The following is a 19,725-nucleotide window of genomic DNA, read 5'->3' as shown; positions in this document are numbered from 1 at the left end:
AGATATTACGACGACGCTAACAGTGACCTTAAGAAGCATTTACTTTTAGATAAGGCATATAAATATGACATTAACTGAACACTCTATATACTATGCAACTTGGTTTTTGTGGTAACCAGGACCCCATTTTAAGAAGCGATCTTAGCACTAAGATCAGCTATCGTGCAATTGGTAGTTATGCAGTTAAGGTGATCTAAGCACTAAGATAGCTTTGTAAAAGAGGCCCCAGAAGTTCGGGTCAAGGATTTTAATGAAAGCCAATGTCAAGGTCGGCTGTGCTTTAGTTTGCAAAGACAACAGTGTGACAAAAATGGTTTGGGGTGTGACAAAAATAGTTTGATGTCACACCCACATTAAAAGGTTTTGTTGATTTCACTACATCATCAGTACATGTACATATTTTAAGATTATTCATGTTGTTTAAAAAAAATTACCAAGTGGCCTTCTGAGTGGCAGGAATCTGAAAATTCATAACACATTCAGTTTTAGATTTTTTTTTTTTTTTACATATCATTTTGGTATAAATGACTATTTCAGAGTAAAAAACTGACTTTACAATTTTTAATGATAGAAATTTAATACATAGTAAACAAAGAATAAATAAAGATTGGACCTCTTAAATTCATATTAGTGACCGACGTTTGTTCTCAATACCAAGTGTTCTCCTATTCCTTTCGGTATAGCAGGTAAATATATATATTAGTTGTCTAATAAAGTGGCTTAATATTTTAGACAATTTTCAATATCTGACAGTCTTTCATGATAACGGGTCTTTGATGCAGCAAAAATGTTATCATACAACAACAAAAAACAACAAAAAGCAAAACACTATGCCGAGATAAATTTATTTACTTAAATGATTTAAATCTGCTGTCAAGTGGAAGGGCTTGGTTATTGTATAAATATTTGCTTTTTAAATCAATCATATAATTACTAATGTATAGTGTACACTGGCTGTCTGTCAGACATGCAACGACAATGGCACGATAACAATATTCACAACAAAGTACACATTGCAAAATGTGTTTGTGCATGCATGCACAATGCCTGTTTGCACATGCACAATGCATGTTTGTATGTATGTGCATGTGTTTATGTGTGTGTCTGCATGTGTGTGCATGTGTTTGTGTGTGTGTGTGTGTGCATGTGTTTTGTGTGTGTGTGTGTGTGTGTATTTATGAATGTGTGGGTATGAAAACATGTCTTTCTTTGTGTCTGTAAATATAAAACACATACATGTACACAAATGTCTGTAAATGTTCGTGTGCATGTAGAATAAATGAATGTATGTTTAACAACACTCCAGCATGAAAAATACATGGGTTATTGGGTGTCAAACTATCGTAAATGTGAAAATGTGTACATGTAGATACCAGGTGTGTGTATACATGTACGTGTATGCATGTACTCATACATGTTATTTAACATTATTGAAAGATCAGTAGTAAAATGATGGCACTTGTTTTTTCATTACACCAAGGAAAACAGTTTAAACAAGCATTCTGAGAGTACTGCCAAAGCAATGCATGTACATGTCCCCTACCGGGACCAACCAATTTTCGTATCTCAGTCCTAAATTCAAGGGCCATAACTCTGATCTGTAACAGTATATGATATGTACATTAAAATTCAGCTCAAAATATTGATGTATCTGCCCCAGATTGGGCCCCTGGCCTTCAGAGACTGAACCCTGGGGCGGACATGCTCGAAACTTTCGTGGTACATGAGCATGTTAAAGTATTATCGGATCGGATTAAAATATTGAGGTATTCGAAACAAAATGTCTGAAAACTATATGTAGGGCAGACGTATGGACAGTCAGACATACAGGATGGCAACCCAACCTATAGTCCCTTCTAGTTGGACCGGTGGAGAACTAATAATACATAAATAAAAACAATTCCTTGAGATGAACTGGCCAACTATTTCTTGAAATGGTTTTGTTTGAATGAAACTATGTAAGACAATAACAAAACATGTCTATCCCACATTTTTCATCTTAAAGTCACATACATTGTGTAATATTCAATAATTAATCCTGAATTTCTGTTGATAGAGCTACGAATTAATATTGAATGCAACTGAAAGTGAGAAATTACACAGGTTAAACAGATACTATAAAATATATTTTAATGCATTTTCCAATCAACAAAATTTATAAACATTCAGTAACCATAAATCATAATTTAGTAAATCTACATTACTGATGTTTACCCTACAACTAGTTTGTATCGAGAGGTTATTGTGACTAATCTAAAACGAAGTGATAAACTACCATTTGTCACATGACTTGTTTAACCAGATTCATATACTTTGACTAGATATTCAATTGCACATACTTTCCATCATTAATTTTAATACAATATACGGAAATTAAGTTTTGCGTTGTGATAAATATAACAAAACATACATATTTAGGAATTATGTGTTTATAAACTATTTTTTGGCATTTTAAATATGATAGATTTTTAAAATATTGAAGTAATGAACTTTGTACATTACTAAAAAAAAAAACCTGTTATTTAGTTTGAGTGCACCGATTTCTCATCCTTTATGCAGGATAAAGCCAATAAAAGCTTAATGACTTAGGTTATCAGCTTTATTCTGTTATGGAAGGAAGGAAATGTTTTATTTAACGACGCACTCAACACATTTTATTTACGGTTATATGGTGTCGGACATATGGTTAAGGACACACAGATATTGTGAGAGGAAACCTGCTGTCACCACTTCATGGACTACTCTTTTTGATTAGCAGCAGGGGATCTTTTATATGCACCATCCCAGACAGGATAGTACACACCACAACCATTGTTACACCAGTTGTGGAGCACTGGCTGGAACGAGAAATAGCCCATTGGGCCCCACGACGGGAATCAATCTTAGATCGATCGCGTACCAGGCAAGTGCTAGGGTCTCCACAAGTACTCGGGCACAGCCCGTGTCTAGCAAGACTCGAATCCATTCACAGGACTCGAGTACCCATGTAAGGAAGAGCACTCTCATTTAATTATATATTTTACGTCACTTTACTATATGCCTACTTTATAGGGCTATGAGATATGAAGGGAAAACAAAAGTCTAATACTTGGAATGCAATACAATGGCATTATTTCGCATCCATGTTCAGCGCTGGAATTAAGATGCATAATGCTATTTTACTTTAATCCTTAGTCTCATTATCATCTAGTGTAAATGTAGGGTACTCGGGACCAGGTTGAGTTTGATCCTCGAGTACTAAAGTCCAATATTTAGACTCGTGGAGGCCCTAGCAAGCGCTGTACCACTGAGCTACGTTCCACCCCCTATCCTGTTACAGATGAATGGAGTATTCTGCTTGGCAATCCTCATGGAGGTCCCCATTCTTATCTTTGCAGGATAAATACATGTACAACAAGAACAAGAGAACTCGAACAATGAAAAGTATAAAAATACATGAACACCTCACATAATCAATTGGAAATTGTAAAATGGAATGTTCTGAAGACAGGTTACTATGCATGGGTATTATGAGACTTATTGTATCCCAGTATATTGCAATATGGGTGCCTTGTATCACAAAAAATATCATGATATATTATTTACAATAATCAAATGTATTTTCAGAAAGGCTTCCAACAAAATTATTTAATGAAGAAAACGATGATACAAATTAAAATTAATTGTTCAAACCTGGTCACTTAACATATCAAATTTTATATAACAACGTCAGTGCCTTCCTTTGTAACAACTATGAATAGAGAAGGTGAGAGAACTAATCAAAACCAAGAAATTGGTGTTTTCAAATGACAAAGAGACTCGAATGAAAATAATAAAGTGCATCGTTACATGCAGAGTGTAAACATAATACATATTATTAAAAATATTTAAATGCAAAATGGATTTTGGCGCTGTGTTTTGTGAAAAAATGCATTACATATGTATATATTTTTTGCTGCCATTTTAGTTTCTTTTCCCTTTCACAAACCGACAGCTTTTCTTATCTTTCAAATTTATTTGATGTCCAACTTTGCATCCCAGTCATGTCCATACCATGACAGATGATTCCATTTGATAATTTGAAAATATGTTTATATTGAAAAATACAACACACAGTGTCATAGATTAACAGAATAGTGACCCAAAAAATTACATAGTTTGTGCATTCATGAGTACAAAAAAAAGAAAAAGAAAAAAAAAAGTGGGCACCGGATTAATACAAAAATTAATTATGAAAATAATTTAATATGTGAATAATAATAATATGTTTATACACTCAAATAAAACTTGAATGTGTGTGTTTTCATTTCGTCTTGTCTGCTAAATGTTTAGCTCCGTATGAAGAACCCTTGTGCGTTTCCGTGACACTGATCATCCAGCGAATAATTAAAGAGACTGAAAGTAAAAAAAAATATGTCACAGTACTAAATACAAGGAAATGTTTTATTTGACGACACACTCAACACATTTTATTTACGGTTATATGGTTATGGACCACACAGATATTGAGAGAGGAAACCCGCTTTCGCCACTTCATGGGCTACTCTTTTCGATTAGCAGCAAGGGATCTTTTATATGCACTATCTCACAGACAGGATAACACATACCATGGCCTTTGATATACTAGTCGTGGTGCACTGGCTAGAACGAGAAATAGCCCAATGGGCCCACCGATTGGGTACTAAATACAAAGACACCTTTTGGCAAGATAGAAAAATACTTTGTCAAAGGTTATTATTACAAAGTCTGTTAAAAAATAAATATACATACAGTGAAACCTGTCTAAACAAGACCCTGAAATTACCAGAATCCTGTCAAAACAAGCCAAGTTTCATGGGTCTGAATTTTCTAAATTCTAAAATATGACCCTCTGAACACCGGATCCTATCTAAATCGGATAAATATTGGGTCCCCGGCGTGATCCAGTTTAGACAGGTTTTACTGTATATGGATTTAATTTATATCAAATGCCTTTTAATTTTTTTTAAATGCATTCTAATTAATTGAATTTATTTTCAGGCTGTGTGTAAGACTGGCAATATAGTTTAAATTGTTTATGAAAGAAAGAAAGAAAGAAAGGTTTTATTTAACGATGCACTCGACACATTTTATTTAGTTATATGGCGTTCAGACATATGGTTAAGGACCACACAGATTTTGAGAGGAAACCCGCTGTCGCCACTACATGGGCTACTCTTTCCGATTAGCAGCAAGGGATCTTTTATTTGTGCTTCCCACAGGCAGGATAGCACAAACCATGGCCTTTGTTGAACCAGTTATGGATCACTGGTCGGTGCAAGTGGTTTACACCTACCCATTGAGCCTTGCGGAGCACTCACTCAGGGTTTGGAGTCGGTATCTGGATTAAAAATCCCATGCCTCGACTGGGATCCGAACCAGTACCTACCAGCCTGTAGACCGATGGCCTAACCACGACGCCACAAAGGCCAGTAAATTGTTTATGAAATTCTTATCAAATAGTGTACTTGATTTATTTTTCTGAGAAAGGATATAAAGATAAATGCTTTATATCAACTCATCAAGAGATTGTTACAGTAGCTTTTATCGATCTCTCATAACACCTCCCCCACCACACATCTACCAAAAACCAACAAACAGGCAGTGTTAGAATGTGTTATATTATGAAGTTGGCGTACCTATAAAAACCACAACTAGGAATGCTAACTGCTGTGTGTACGTGCCCGACAGAAACAACTGTCCCAAATACTTGAACAGTGGTATACATGTGACGACTGCCCACATCAGCCAGAACAGGAGGTCTCGCACTCTTCGCTTTTTCTTGTACGGAGTCCCCGGAAAACAACCATTTTTGACAAAACTGTCGTACAATTCATCCTATAAAAACAAATACATTACAGGCATGGATACAGGATTTTTTGCAGGCAGGGGTGCGGGCGGGCGGGGGGGGGGGGGGGGGGGGGGGGGGAGAGAGAGAGAGAAGAGGAGGAAGGTTTAAAACTACTTGTATATATATTTATACATAAGAAAATATAGATAAGACTACGGATAAGCACTTTAAAATGAGTTTTTAAAAAGCAGAGTGGGGTCGAGACCTAAACCCACCCACCCCTTAGATCCAAGCCGGTATCATCTGCAAAAACTAATTATTTTTAATTTTACTTTTATTGAAAAAAGTTAAAATGGTTACAGATTAATTAAGCAGTTTGGTATCCATTTTGGAAAACGAAACATGTAGTAACTGTTGTAATTCCAAAATATTCTTTAAAACAATTTATCCCACAATCACTGTATACATTGGCAAGATATGATGACTGGATAAATCTCTATATTTTTGGTCAATGATCAAAAATATAGGTCACATGACATAAGAGACAACTCAAGTATTTCAGACTATATTTTCAATAAACACATTCTTTAAATCATTTGTTAAAGTACAGTAAATGCAAATAACTTTTAGTTTTGTGATAACAATACAAAACTTGTATATCTTATTTATGAATTGAGAGTTTAGAAATGCATTTTGTATGTTGCAGAATGTAGCTAGCATCTTACAAAGAATGACCTCATGTATCTTGTATGACGTCATATGGCAAATGCCTTACTAGGTTGACGATACTCGATTTGCGTACACTAAAAAGGAATAAATAATAAAAAAATTACTATTCCTGTAGGATTGCAGGATTAAAGAATTAACTGGTTACTGTCTTAAGATATCAGCTGTATCCTGCTCAGGTCAAATGATGAATGCATTCGCCATTCTAACCTTCACAGGATAAACCAGATATTTTAAGATAGTAACCAGTTATTCCCTATATATTTTCCTTTTTGATACACAATCTTTAATTATCTCTTACCACAAATTACAAAAAGGAATCAAAATACATTGAGTGGTGGAATTTTTTTATCCAAGGACCAAAGGATGAGGGTAACTCCAACCATCAAGAAGCCTTCTTTTTTTCTGCCACTATATATTTTTTTATATTATAAAACATGTATTTGCTTGTATTTTTGTTGTTCATTTAGTCTAAGGTGGACAATACTCACTTTTCAAACTATTGCTTTGTCTTTGTACACAAAAAATAAAGCATATCCAACGGTAATTTTTGATATAATGATATATTTGACAAAAGGTACTTTTTATTTCTTTCGTCTTTTAAAACTTTAACTTAATATTTTGTCCATAATTATGAAAATTAAAAACATACCAACCTGTAAACAGCGTTGTCTGCTTGTTATAGGATTTTGACAGGAGTCAAGGTTAGTAGACCAGTTTTTATTTTAATGTGGCAAAGCATTGTAATAATATAGCTAATTTTGAATTTGAATGATGTCAGTATTCCAATTACGTCACTTTGTTTCTCCTTACAATATCCATAAACTGCATACATAACGCTTCCGTTTTAAGAACGCTGGAAAAATTCCAATGCAAAATTGCTATTGAAATTTGAACATTACTAATACACCTGAATGTGTTTGAAGAAAATCTTGTGATTAAAAATGTTTACCTTTTACGAAATATGGATTTCAAGTGAAATTATGGTAAGATATGCTATATTTATTGTGTACAAAGTCAAAAAAGGGGTGCGAAAAGTGACTGTCATTGACCTTAAATATACAATGTCATGTAGGTACAATTTTATTTTAAAAATCATAATAAAATGTTTACTGGTAAAATAGTCATTCAGGTAACATGAAATCTTTTTTTTTTCAAAAGGATTACGTAACCTGTATATTTGCACACATTTTAATAATTCTAAAAATCTTAACTTTAAATACTATGTTTTCTTAAATAACAATCAGTCATACGCAAACCTTGTCCCTGGATTGAAATGTTCACCACCTCAAGTGTACTTGTCATAATCCTGCATGGCTGCACATGATGTATTTATTATATTCTTATTAGTTCCCAAATGAATAAATGAATGAATGAATGAATGAATGGAATGGAATGGAATGGAATGGAAGATTATTATTATTATTGAAAGCAAAGGTTTGATGTACGATATAAAAATCTCTGTCTCATGTAATGTTTGACTTAGAAATATTAAGGTGCCTTTTTATAAATTACAACTCTGTTTATTGTTGCATCGGTATTTTTTATGATATGTGGAGAGGGCTTAATAATAATATAGGCACTCCCTGTTGACTAAGCCATAACCAGTATATTTTGGTAATAAACACGGTTTAGTTAAATGAATACCTGAATGAAATGACACAAATTAACAAGTAAATGGAACATTTTAATATGAACAAAACCATGTGCCATTAGGTATTTCACAAAACATACATGAGGTAAACAAACGAAAGAGAAACCTTTTTTAAAAACAAATCTCTGAGCCAAGCTGAACATTCTTCATCAGTACCAATGGGAACATCTTCTATTAAAATCCGTCTGAAAGTAAAAATCACTCCAATACAACTGGTCAAATGTTATCTTTTAGATATATTATAAACATATTCCAACAGTACCAATTTATTTGATCCTTTCAGCACCTCCCCTCCCCAACCAGAGGAGAAACCAATTCCAACGAACTAAAACACAAAAACCTTTGATGGCTTTGATAAAATGAGAACAAAAAAACAAGATGTCCAGAACCTAAGAAGAAAAAAAAGAAAAGAAAAAAAAGAAGTTACTGTCACATGACCAGAACAGGAAGCAGAGGAATTATTGGAAGATTAAAGCCATTTTATTGACTGTTAGGATGTTCAGACCATTATGTTGTATACGTATACGCAAATATAAAAAAGAAGAAGAAAGAAATGTTTTATTTAATGACGCATTCAACACATTTTATTTATGGTTATATGGCATCAGACATATGGTTAAGGACCACACAGATATTGAGAGAGGAAACCCGCTGTCACCACTTCATAGGCTACTCTTTTCAATTAGCAGCAAGTGATCTTTTATATGCACCATCCCACAGACAGGGTAACACATACCACGGCCTTTGATATACCAGTCGTGGTGCACTGGCTGGAACGAGAAATAGCCCAATGGGCCCACTGACGGGGATCAATCCCACACAGACCGTGCATCGAGCGAGTGCTGTACCACTGGACTCAGAGTTCGACAAATCCGCTAGCCCGACGCCCGTGGTTAGTGGTTTTTAAGTTCGGGCTAGTGAGAAATGCAAAACCACTAGCCCTTGCGGGCTAGTGGTTTCCCCCCTCCTCTCGTCATCGCTCGATCGTGGGTTTTTTGTTTTCTTTCATTCTTTTTCTCTCGGCTGAAATTTCGTTTAATAAATTTGATTGTGACGTTTGTCATCGAATAATATCAACAACGCAATGAGTATATAATAATAATCCACTTGAGCTAGGTCTGCAAACTGCAGTAACATGCTATCTCTACATCGTCACAGTTACAGCATGCATTGTTTACCTTTCCCTTTCAAGTTTCTGGCACAGGAAATAAAGTCTAATGACATGCGTGTTTTTGATTGGTTAGACACGTCACGTGGTCGTTAATCTCGCACATGTTTTAGGCTAAGAACTTGGAAATCATCAATCGCGACGACAGGTTAATCTCAATCAAGTAAACCCCAGCCATGCTTTGAATTTCAGTGTTTGTTTTATTTACCTATTGTTTTTTAATTTAACACTTCGCTAACATGTGGTTATCGGCAATCAGGAAAACAATTTACTTTAATGGTAACCGCATATGCAATGACTCGGCTTGGCCTATTACGTGTAGCGGTTTGGATAAAACGTCATAGCTGCCGATACAAGATAATACCTTTTTTGTTCATCAATTAACAACGGATTAGATGTCGCCGTTATATTCTTTTGATATCGGTCTGACACGGGATAATGCCCTGTATTTGGCATCACCGTTCCTGGCGACACTGTCGTACCCTCATTTAAATTTAATTATTTTGATAGTGTTTTTAGATACCAACCAAGAGTTTGCTCAATTAATTTTCCCCGGGGGGGGGGGGGGGGGGGGGGGGGGGGAGAGAGGGGGGCAAAAAACAAAAACGGGACAATGATGATGGATCACACTTGACAAAAGACAAAACGTACGACACGACAAAAAACTGAAAGTTACAACATGATTTAAGTGTTTGTTTTATTTTACTGTTATACTCGTAAATGTGTAATGTTACAAAAATTATATAAAAATCCAGTTATAATTGATCAGGAATTTGGGCTAGTGCTTTATCTTGGTGGGCTAGTGGTTTTCACAAACCCACTAGCCCTGTGGCTAGTGACTTTTCAAAATATTTGTCATACTCTGCTGGACTATGTCCTGCCCCATGCACAAATATGTTCGCAAATGAAATATTGTAAATAAGGACTGTGATCATGCCTGTTTTATATAGAAATCTGGATTTCATACATGCTAGTTCAAAGTCTACTGTACTTTATTAATAACTGAATTTTTTAGTAAATCAAAAAGTTCAATTTTCCTCCCATGACATGCCATTCTTTGACTTACACCAGAAGCGGCACAGTATATAAAATAGTGGTTCGGCTCGAGGTTGCCACTCTCTTTTCAAATTCACTTGTGAATGGCATTTTCACAGATACAACAAATATAACACACACACAAAACGTGGTACGACCATGACCGTCACGTCTCCACCACCTCTGTACACATGTACGTGAGTGGTAATTTAAAATCTACAAGTAGGTCACACAAAATTGTACAGTTTGCAAAATCAAATCAAAATAGTGTCGTGGGCCCATATTTTCGAAGCAATCTTATCCTACAAAATCGTAAAATCATCGTAAGCTATGATGTCACTATGGCGTGTGTTGTAGTGATGTCACACCCTACGATGATTTTACGATTTCGTAGGGCTAAGACAGCTTCGAAAATATGGGCCCTGCTTCTGAACTATTACGTGTACAGCGTATTACAAAAACAAAATATGAAACGAACTTGTTGCATCACACCAGTTAAATGCAGAAACACACAGCTTTACTAAAGCAAATTTGGGTTGCAAATCTAAATATGTAGCTTTTATAAAACTATTATTATATAGGTTGCTACGTTGGACAAATTTTAAGTAAGATATTTCTTTCGGCATGCAATACAGCTGGGTAAAAACAAAATCAAGTTGTGCATATTCCTCAATATGTTCTTACCTTACATTCATATATGACATTAGAGGTTTTCCCTGAATAACATTCATTAATGTTGGTTCTGGACTCTGTTTGTCAAATGCTACTGTTAGATCGTAAATAGCAGGAACTGAAAGTAATACAAATATGCCAATATTATATTGTTGATGCAATAAGATAAATACTAAGCAATTCTTTCTAGGTCTAATTGAAACACACGCTTTATTTGTTTACACTCTATGAAACATATCAATCTCATCACAATACCATAACTGTTTTATTACATCAGTTATTTAATACATGCAGTCTAGCACTATGCAATCTAGCAATCTTTTACAGTAGTAAACCCCCAAAAATATATATATATTTATATTCTTACCTTGCAATTTGAACTATAGACACATTGTCCAATTATTGACATATAAATAAATGTAAGAAGTGACACTGAATTACCTTTATCCATTCAAATCCTACACAGTAAAGCAAACCTATATTTATGTTATTAACTATATGTTGCAAGAAGAATTTAGAAGTTTCATATACCATGTTGGTCTGACTCTAACTTCAAGTCTGCTAAGTCAGTGTGTTTAGTTTTGCCAACAACCAATTTTACAATGACAAGCGATCTATGATTAACATAGTAAATTCCTACAGGTGTGTAATAAACATTAAAGTCTGAACCACATTGTTAACAACTACAATAAATTACTTTCTTACCTTTAATTACCTTTAGATTTCCCCACCATTTCATCCAGACATAATTTCATTTTCATTCATTTCATTTCAACTTATTTTCGTGCTTATATCCAATGAAGGTTAAAGCAGACTGTCCTGGGCACACACACCTCAGCTATCTGGGCTGTCTGTCCAGGACAGTGGGTTAGTTGTTAGTGGTCAGTGTGAAAGAAGAGGGTGTAGTGGTCTTACACTTACACACTAAGTCGCTAAAACTCGCTCTGGATGGGAGCCGGTACCGGGCTGCAAACTACCAGCCTTATGACCGATGGCTTAACCACAACACCACCGAGGCCGGTTTCAGACACAAATTGTGAAAAAACAAACATTATAATGACACAGATTCCACTTACTAGATTATAACCATGTCACATACATCGAAGGAAGGAAGGAAGGAAGGAAATGTTTTATTTAACGACACACTCAACACATTTTTATTTACGGTTATATGGCGTCAGACATATGGTAAGGACCACACAAATATTGAGAGGAAACCCACTGTCGCCACTTCATGGACTACTCTTTCCGATTAACAGCAAGGGATCTTTTATATGCACCATCCCACAGACAGGATAGCACATACCATGGCCTTTGTTACACCAGTTGTGGAGCACTGGCTGGAACAAGAAATAGCCCAACGGTACCGCCGACAGGGATCGATCCTAGACCGACCGTGCATCAAGCGAACACTTTACATTTGGGCTACATCTCCATCATCAAGAAGGGTCGAAGGCTCCTAAGTATGTGTCGATATAGGTGACACTGCTACAATCTACCACGTGGAAATCTGTGTGACTGTATTGTTTTTTCATTATTTATGTCTGGACAAAATGTTGGGGAAATCCAACGGTAATTAAAGGTAGGAGACTAATTTATCGCAGTTGTTAACAATTTGGTTTAGGTTTTAGACTGTATTATTTTTATTTGAGTCTCACCTTTGCCCCGAAAGCCGTGCATAGAGAGTATGAATCCTTTAGGTCGAGGTAGCAGGTGGTGTTTCATTGGCGGGTAGCCCTTGGCTCGACTCACCTCCAGACTGGCGACATGCTTGTCTTCAGTGAACCTCGTTCCTTCTGGGAAGAGCAGTAACTGTACAGGAACGAAGTAAATGTTTTATTTAACGATGCACTCAACACATTTTATTTACAGTTATATGGCATCAGACATATGGTTATGAACAACACAGATATTAAGAGAGGAAACCCGCTGTCGCCACTTCATGAGCTGCTCTTTTCGATTAGCAGCAAGGGTTCTTTTATATGCACCATCCCACAGACAGGATAGGACATACTACGACCTTTGTTACACCAGTTGTGGACCACTGGCTGGAATGAGAAATAGCCCAATAGGCCCACCAACGGGAATCGATCCTAGATCGATCACGCATCAGGCAAGCACTGTATCACTGAGTTACGTCCCACCCCCTTAACTGTAAAGAGAAGAGTGGTTTTGAAATCTGAAGTTGTACATATACCAAACTAAAAATAAATGCAAATACTATAACAGACATGATCCAGTTAATATGGTAAACAGACTGTAATAATGGGACTAAAATATTCACAAGACATTGATAAGACCAAAAACAAATATTTAAAAATCGGTCTCTGGTCAGTCAGACCAAAGTTTCAGAATTGATGCGGCAATGCAGCTTTTGGTGGTTTTCTCCATTTGTTTTTTTAAAGCATAGATTGCACAGAAAAGGTGGGTATATTTGATACTGAAATAATGGGCATATTTAAACTGAAATTAGAATGCATATCCTAGTTCATGTGTGATGTCATTTTGGCTCCAAATGCGGTTTTTTTTTTACATCTTAGCATGAAAAGCCCGGCAAAAACTGACTTCATAACGCGAGAAATTAAAAAAAAATGTTGATGTGCAAGGATCAAAATCAAAACACGCGCTGACCAAAGACCAGAAATTTATTTTGTTTCACCTAATATTTAAACACACAAAAAGTAATAGGATTCAGACCAAAATAATTTTAAATTAATTAATTGTCGCAGACCCTAGTTTCAACCTGTGAAAATAAGACACAAACCTAAACACATTAACCTAACTTAGTGTCCATTTTCATGGGTTAAAACTAGTGTCTGTGACTTTAAAACTGTGAAATACTAACTGTGACCCGGTAATTACTGTGAAATACTAACTGTGACCCAGTAATTACTGTGAAATACTAACTGTGACCCGGTAATTACCGTCAAATACTAACTGTGACCCAGTAATTACTGTGAAATACTAACTGTGACCCGGTAATTACTGTCAAATACTAACTGTGACCCAGTAATTACTGTCAAATACTAACTGTGACCCGGTAATTACTGTCAAATACTAACTGTGACCCAGTAATTACTGTCAAATACTAACTGTGACCCGGTAATTACTGTCAAATACTAACTGTGACCAGTAATTACTGTCAAATACTAACTGTGACCCTGTAATTACTGTCAAATACTAACTGTGACCCAGTAATTACTGTCAAATACTAACTGTGACCCAGTAATTACTGTCAAATACTAACTGTGACCCGGTAATTACTGTCAAATACTAACTGTGACCCAGTAATTACTGTCAAATACTAACTGTGACCCGGTAATTACTGTCAAATACTAACTGTGACCCGGTAATTACTGTCAAATACTAACTGTGACCCAGTAATTACTGTCAAATACTAACTGTGACCCGGTAATTACTGTCAAATACTAACTGTGACCCGGTAATTACTGTCAAATACTAACTGTGACCCAGTAATTACTGTCAAATACTAACTGTGACCCGGTAATTACTGTGAAATACTAACTGTGACCCGGTAATTACTGTCAAATACTAACTGTGACCCAGTAATTTTCTGGGTAGTCGGAGACTTTCTTCAAGTCCTCTACCATCGTCTGGCGATCCTTTTCCCAGTCTCTCTTGAGGAAGATGCTTTCTGTGAAGTACCACGCCCAACCAATGAGAGGGACGTATTTCAACATTTCTTTACCATAGATTTTTGTTCCCTAAATCAAATACAAAATTAATGTAAAACAGGTAACACTTTTTTAAAACAATTTTGGATATGAAGTTTTCATTTCATTTATACTTTGTAGTGATGCAAAAAGTACTTTTAGATATCTGTTTTAACAAATATTAGTTAAGTATTTTAAACATTAAAAAAAATGCAACCCATTCAGTATCGCTTTTAGTACAAATGCTAATTACTGCAATCACATGCATTTTGTCCACTAAATTCTTAATACTCATCTTAATTAGAAATTATTTGCAAGTACATACAGGGCTAGCTCTGGGCGATTAAAACAATTCCGCAAATTGTCTATTAAACTTCAAAAATTGCAGACATTTCCAGTTATTTTCTAAAATATGTCAATTAGGACAAGAAATTATTTTGCCAAACTAAAATAAAATTCTCGAACTGCTTTAAAAATTCGCAATTGGCGAATTTGGCGATTGTCAGAGCTAGCCTTGACATATTATTATTTGAAATAAATACAATACCCAACCCTTATTTACCTACAATCAAATGTTCTTAGATTTTTCCATGAATGCTTTCTAAAACACTGATTTTTATATGTAATATATCACACACAACACTTTTCTCTCAATTTTATTATATAAAATAATATTTAATATCTCTATATAAATTTTGTTTTAATTTTATCAATGTTTACTCATATTTATAGGAACAATTTTGATGAAGTAAACAAAGCCACACAGTACCCCGAGCAATCCAAATCGCTCAGCTAAGATCCACGCCATGAGCCAGTCAATGTCGTACTTGTGGTTCATGATCACCAGATTGTGTTCCGTGCCTATATACTTCAGGTCTTCTGGAGTGATGAATATCAGAGTCTCGCACCCCGCCCACCATTGTGCAAGAAACGTGAATTCTGAAAAACAAGGGAAATAAATATACTATATATCGCTGAATATAACTGTTTTATAATACAAATCAATAATGACAATAAAATCAAAGGAAATAAATATTCGGATGGATGGATGTTTAGATGGATGGATGGATGGATGTTTAGATGGATGAATGGGAAGATGCAGAAATATATGAGTTACAGACAAATGGTTTAGTGACACCCTATAAATTATTTTACACAAAGTATCATACTACATGTACTATCATGACCCTGAACAGTGATAGATAAACAGCAAAATTTCTTCTCTAGTCCACTGAACATGTTTATCTATAAATAAAAAAAAGTGTTTCTTCTTTTACTCCCAAGGTAATGCTTTCAATCGCTCCAACTAAAACTGCTTTCTAAATCTTTACTTGCTTGTCCCCCAGATAAGTTTTTTCTGACATACATTTTTCATATCCAATTTGATTTTTGATTTGTCAGGACAAACAGAAAAGTGATCATTTCTGATAATGCTGATTCAGAATAAACCTACCTTAGTTCAAACATTAAGTACATACACTAATAACCAGTGTAAAAAGTATGTAATTATAAATTTTATCTTTAAACTTTAAAAAGTATTTCAACATGCATTGTGATGAATCTACAATGTCATAAATGCAACTATAAACCAAATTTCATTAAACTAGGACATTGAAACCCCACTAAACCAGAGAGAGCCTCGTAAGTTGTCAAAATTGTGCCCAATTCTTTTGTTCTTTGTACAATAAAATATGTTTGCATCAACTAAACCAGACACCAAGTGACCAAGTAAAAAGTCTGGTTTTAAGGGGTATCCAGCTCTGTTCTGTAATGATATTTCAAAAGGGTCTGTGAAAAATGTCCGGTTTTGAGGGAATTTCAGTTTACTGAGGGGTTTCACTGAAGTTCGTGAGAAATGGTCTTAAATATGAAATCTTAATGTCGGAGCTCAACATAAAAGTTGATGCTATCATCATTGAAAACAAGAGTACTGGTGAGGTACACACTCATCAGAAGTTTGATAGAAAACCACAGATATTAATGAACATGTTACAGGTATGATTCAATTCTAATTATGTGAAATTTGTGCAATGGGATGGATGAACAGTTTATTTTGGACCAACTACTGATGATACTATATCCATTGGAGAAGGTGCTGTCTGATTAATGAAGTTATCACAGTGACCTAGTAATTGTATGTGACACATCACCATCCCAAGTTGTTCCTACATGTGAAGTTTGATGGTCTTGTATGGATCTGTATGCAAGATATGGTCCGGACAAGGATTTACTGTTATGTGCAGTAGACTGTGAAAAGTAGGTCACAGTGACCTAGTAATAGTACCTGACATACAGGCATCCCAAGATGTTCCTACATGGGAGGTTTGATGGTCGTGTATGCATATGTATGCCAAATAAGACCCAAACAAGGATTTACTATTATGTGTAGTAGACTGTGAAAAGTAGGTCACAGTGACCTAGTAATAGTACACGACAGACCACCATCCCACGTTTTACCTACATGTGAAGTGTTTTGGTCCTGTATGCAAGATATGGTCCAGGACGTGAATTTACTGTTACGTGCAGAGGACCTTGAAAAGTAGGTCACAGTGACTTAGTAATAGTACACAACACACAGCCATCTCAAGTTGTTCTTACATGTGAGGTTTGATGGTCCTGTATGCATCTGTATGCAAGATACGGCCCGGAGAAAAAAAGGTTAACAGATGGACGTACAATGCCATACCATAATACGACCCATCATAGACAGGCGTATAAAAATTACTCCTATTATCTTGCTTTTAAAGTATAGCTTTGTCAAGTCGAGACCAAACTAAAAAGTATATCAGGATGCTACATACGACACCAGTGGCTGTATGCAAGGTGGATGTTGATCTTCCTGTACAGGTGTTTGTTGAATGGGTAGATCATACACGACAACAGCATCAGGAATGTGATGATGAGGCCGCTGGTGATGAAGATGTAACCCAGGAGAAGGTGCAACACAAACCAAGTCTTAATCTGGCTCAGCAAACCCATTATCCTTGGCAGATAATCTCATCAGAAGCAGAATGTAACACAGCCTCTGCAAATCAATTCTGTAAAACACAAAAACTCACAGTTTTTATTGAATGAAAGGCAATATTTGTTTAATGACACCAAAGCAGATTTTAAGCTATGGTATTTGATGTCCAACAGTAGTAACATGATTATTTTGACTTGTTCAGACTTCACCATGAAAAATATTGAGGGGAGTGATTAACTGCTTTACTAACTTAGATTAAGGAAGTTATTTAATATATTAGATATTACCATATTGATGTCACATAAATTTATATGTTACGGGAAGCTAAAAATTACTCTTCTTGAACTAGCAGGATTCGAAACTTGCCAAAAAATATGGTGGCCCCAAAAATAATAATGGATGTTGGCAAATTAAGGTAAGCGAACCATGAACAAGATTTTAATGTGGAATAAATACATGAAATACAAATATTAATAGTGGCTCATATGTTATAGCTCTAAAGAAGATCGCCCAAATGCAAGTTGATATCTTTATAATTAAAAAGGTTACTAGCATCCAAAAATCGTCCAAAATCACTTGACACAGCATGGTAATACCTACCAAAGAACTATTTCTTTTTAATTTCTATTATGGTAAAATGACACGCCGATATGAATTGTTTAATTACATGTGTACAGTCTTTTTACACTTAAAAGTTAAATGCACACAAGGATACACACACTACTTTGTCAAAAATCAATTGATAATTAGTAGCCAAAATCATTGCACACAATGTAACGATATATAAAATAACAAAACACACACTGAAACGCAAATCAAGAAAACAGGGGCTGAAACGACTATGGTTATGGGACCGAAATTGACACGGCCCGAAACATCTGGGTCCGAACATGCACCGGGACCGAAACATCTTGAAAGCTTTTGAGTTGGCAACTTTTAATGGAAAGTTAATACTTAAGACTGGGGTGCATTTACCAACCATTGGAATAAGTAGGTTAGGGGCTAGTTGGTAAAATTAACTTCAACATACATTACAAGTGGTTTATTTTTCTTAACTATTAAGGAGACAAGTTACTGTAAATTAAGTGTAATAGGCACATGTCACATGAATGATGAATGAAATAACCTAACATTTTCTGTCTTGATCAAGACTTTTGGCAAGTTGGTCTTGGGGGCATTTGACCAATATCCTATCAGACTTATGATGTGTGAAGCCAATAAGTAAACTGCTGCTGTGCACAACACCAAGTACATAGATATATTTGAATAGCATCTACCTGGAGAGGCAAATCAATAATTTAAACAGGTTCTACCGATTAAGAATCACAAGACTGGATGGGCAAGTTCGATTATGGGCGAGCTGACCCGATTCTTTGACACAAATGACAATACTGTTTTATGTAAGCAGATTTATAAACAGACTGATCTGCATTATATTACATACCCTATCCTAAGTTATGGATACAAAATAACAAATAAGACTGCAAGCGTACATGTTAAAAAATCCCACGTCAAATCGCGTGACCTTTGACTGGAATGTGGTAATGTCGTAAAATGGTGAAAAATTAATGTCGTATTAAAATTGGTACACAATAACATAATTTTAGTGACATGGGCCACTTATTTGTTAAAATAAATAGTTTCAATATATTTTTATAACTTTCTTTTCAAAACATAAATTTTTATCATGAAATTATAAAAGTCCTACTGGGATGGATGTGGCTATATAAACTGAAGCCGTGCAATAGCTTTTCAGCTCTCATTTGACGAGGCTATATACACGGGCGAAGTGAGCCCAAACTTCGCTCTGATCAGCCTGACTTCGTCGTGCCAGTCACTGTAAGGCGAAATCTGTGTCGCCTTTTAAAAAATAGTCATCATTTGCAATGTACACATCACGGATGAATAGTGAAGAACTTGAGAAATACCGATTCATAGATAATAATTAAGTGTGAAGTGTCTGAGAGTTTGAAGAGAGACTGGCGCCACAAAAGCATGCGACAGGCTCACAGATAGACTGTCTAGCTAAAAAAAACCCACCAA

The 19,725-nt window shown here is 35.4% G+C and overlaps 1 protein-coding gene across 1 annotated transcript; it reads right to left on the bottom strand.

Moving 5' to 3' along the window:
- Window positions 1-2,741: 2,741 nt before the first annotated feature.
- On the bottom strand, window positions 2,742-19,203 carry LOC121370729 (1-acyl-sn-glycerol-3-phosphate acyltransferase gamma-like). Its single transcript, XM_041496155.1, has 9 exons — window positions 19,127-19,203; window positions 17,519-17,755; window positions 15,487-15,656; window positions 14,601-14,768; window positions 12,702-12,855; window positions 11,056-11,161; window positions 8,275-8,353; window positions 5,637-5,835; window positions 2,742-4,374 (listed from the first exon to the last, which is right to left on the bottom strand). The coding sequence occupies exons 2-9, from the start codon at window positions 17,694-17,696 to the stop codon at window positions 4,283-4,285; spliced, it is 1,146 nt and encodes a 381-aa protein (XP_041352089.1). The 5' UTR covers window positions 17,697-17,755; window positions 19,127-19,203; the 3' UTR covers window positions 2,742-4,282.
- Between the last annotated feature and the right edge of the window lie 522 nt (window positions 19,204-19,725).

Source organism: Gigantopelta aegis, chromosome 4 (assembly GCF_016097555.1).
Source record: "Gigantopelta aegis isolate Gae_Host chromosome 4, Gae_host_genome, whole genome shotgun sequence".
Lineage (NCBI taxonomy): Eukaryota > Metazoa > Mollusca > Gastropoda > Neomphalida > Peltospiridae > Gigantopelta > Gigantopelta aegis.
This window is presented reverse-complemented; position numbering and strand designations above follow the sequence as displayed.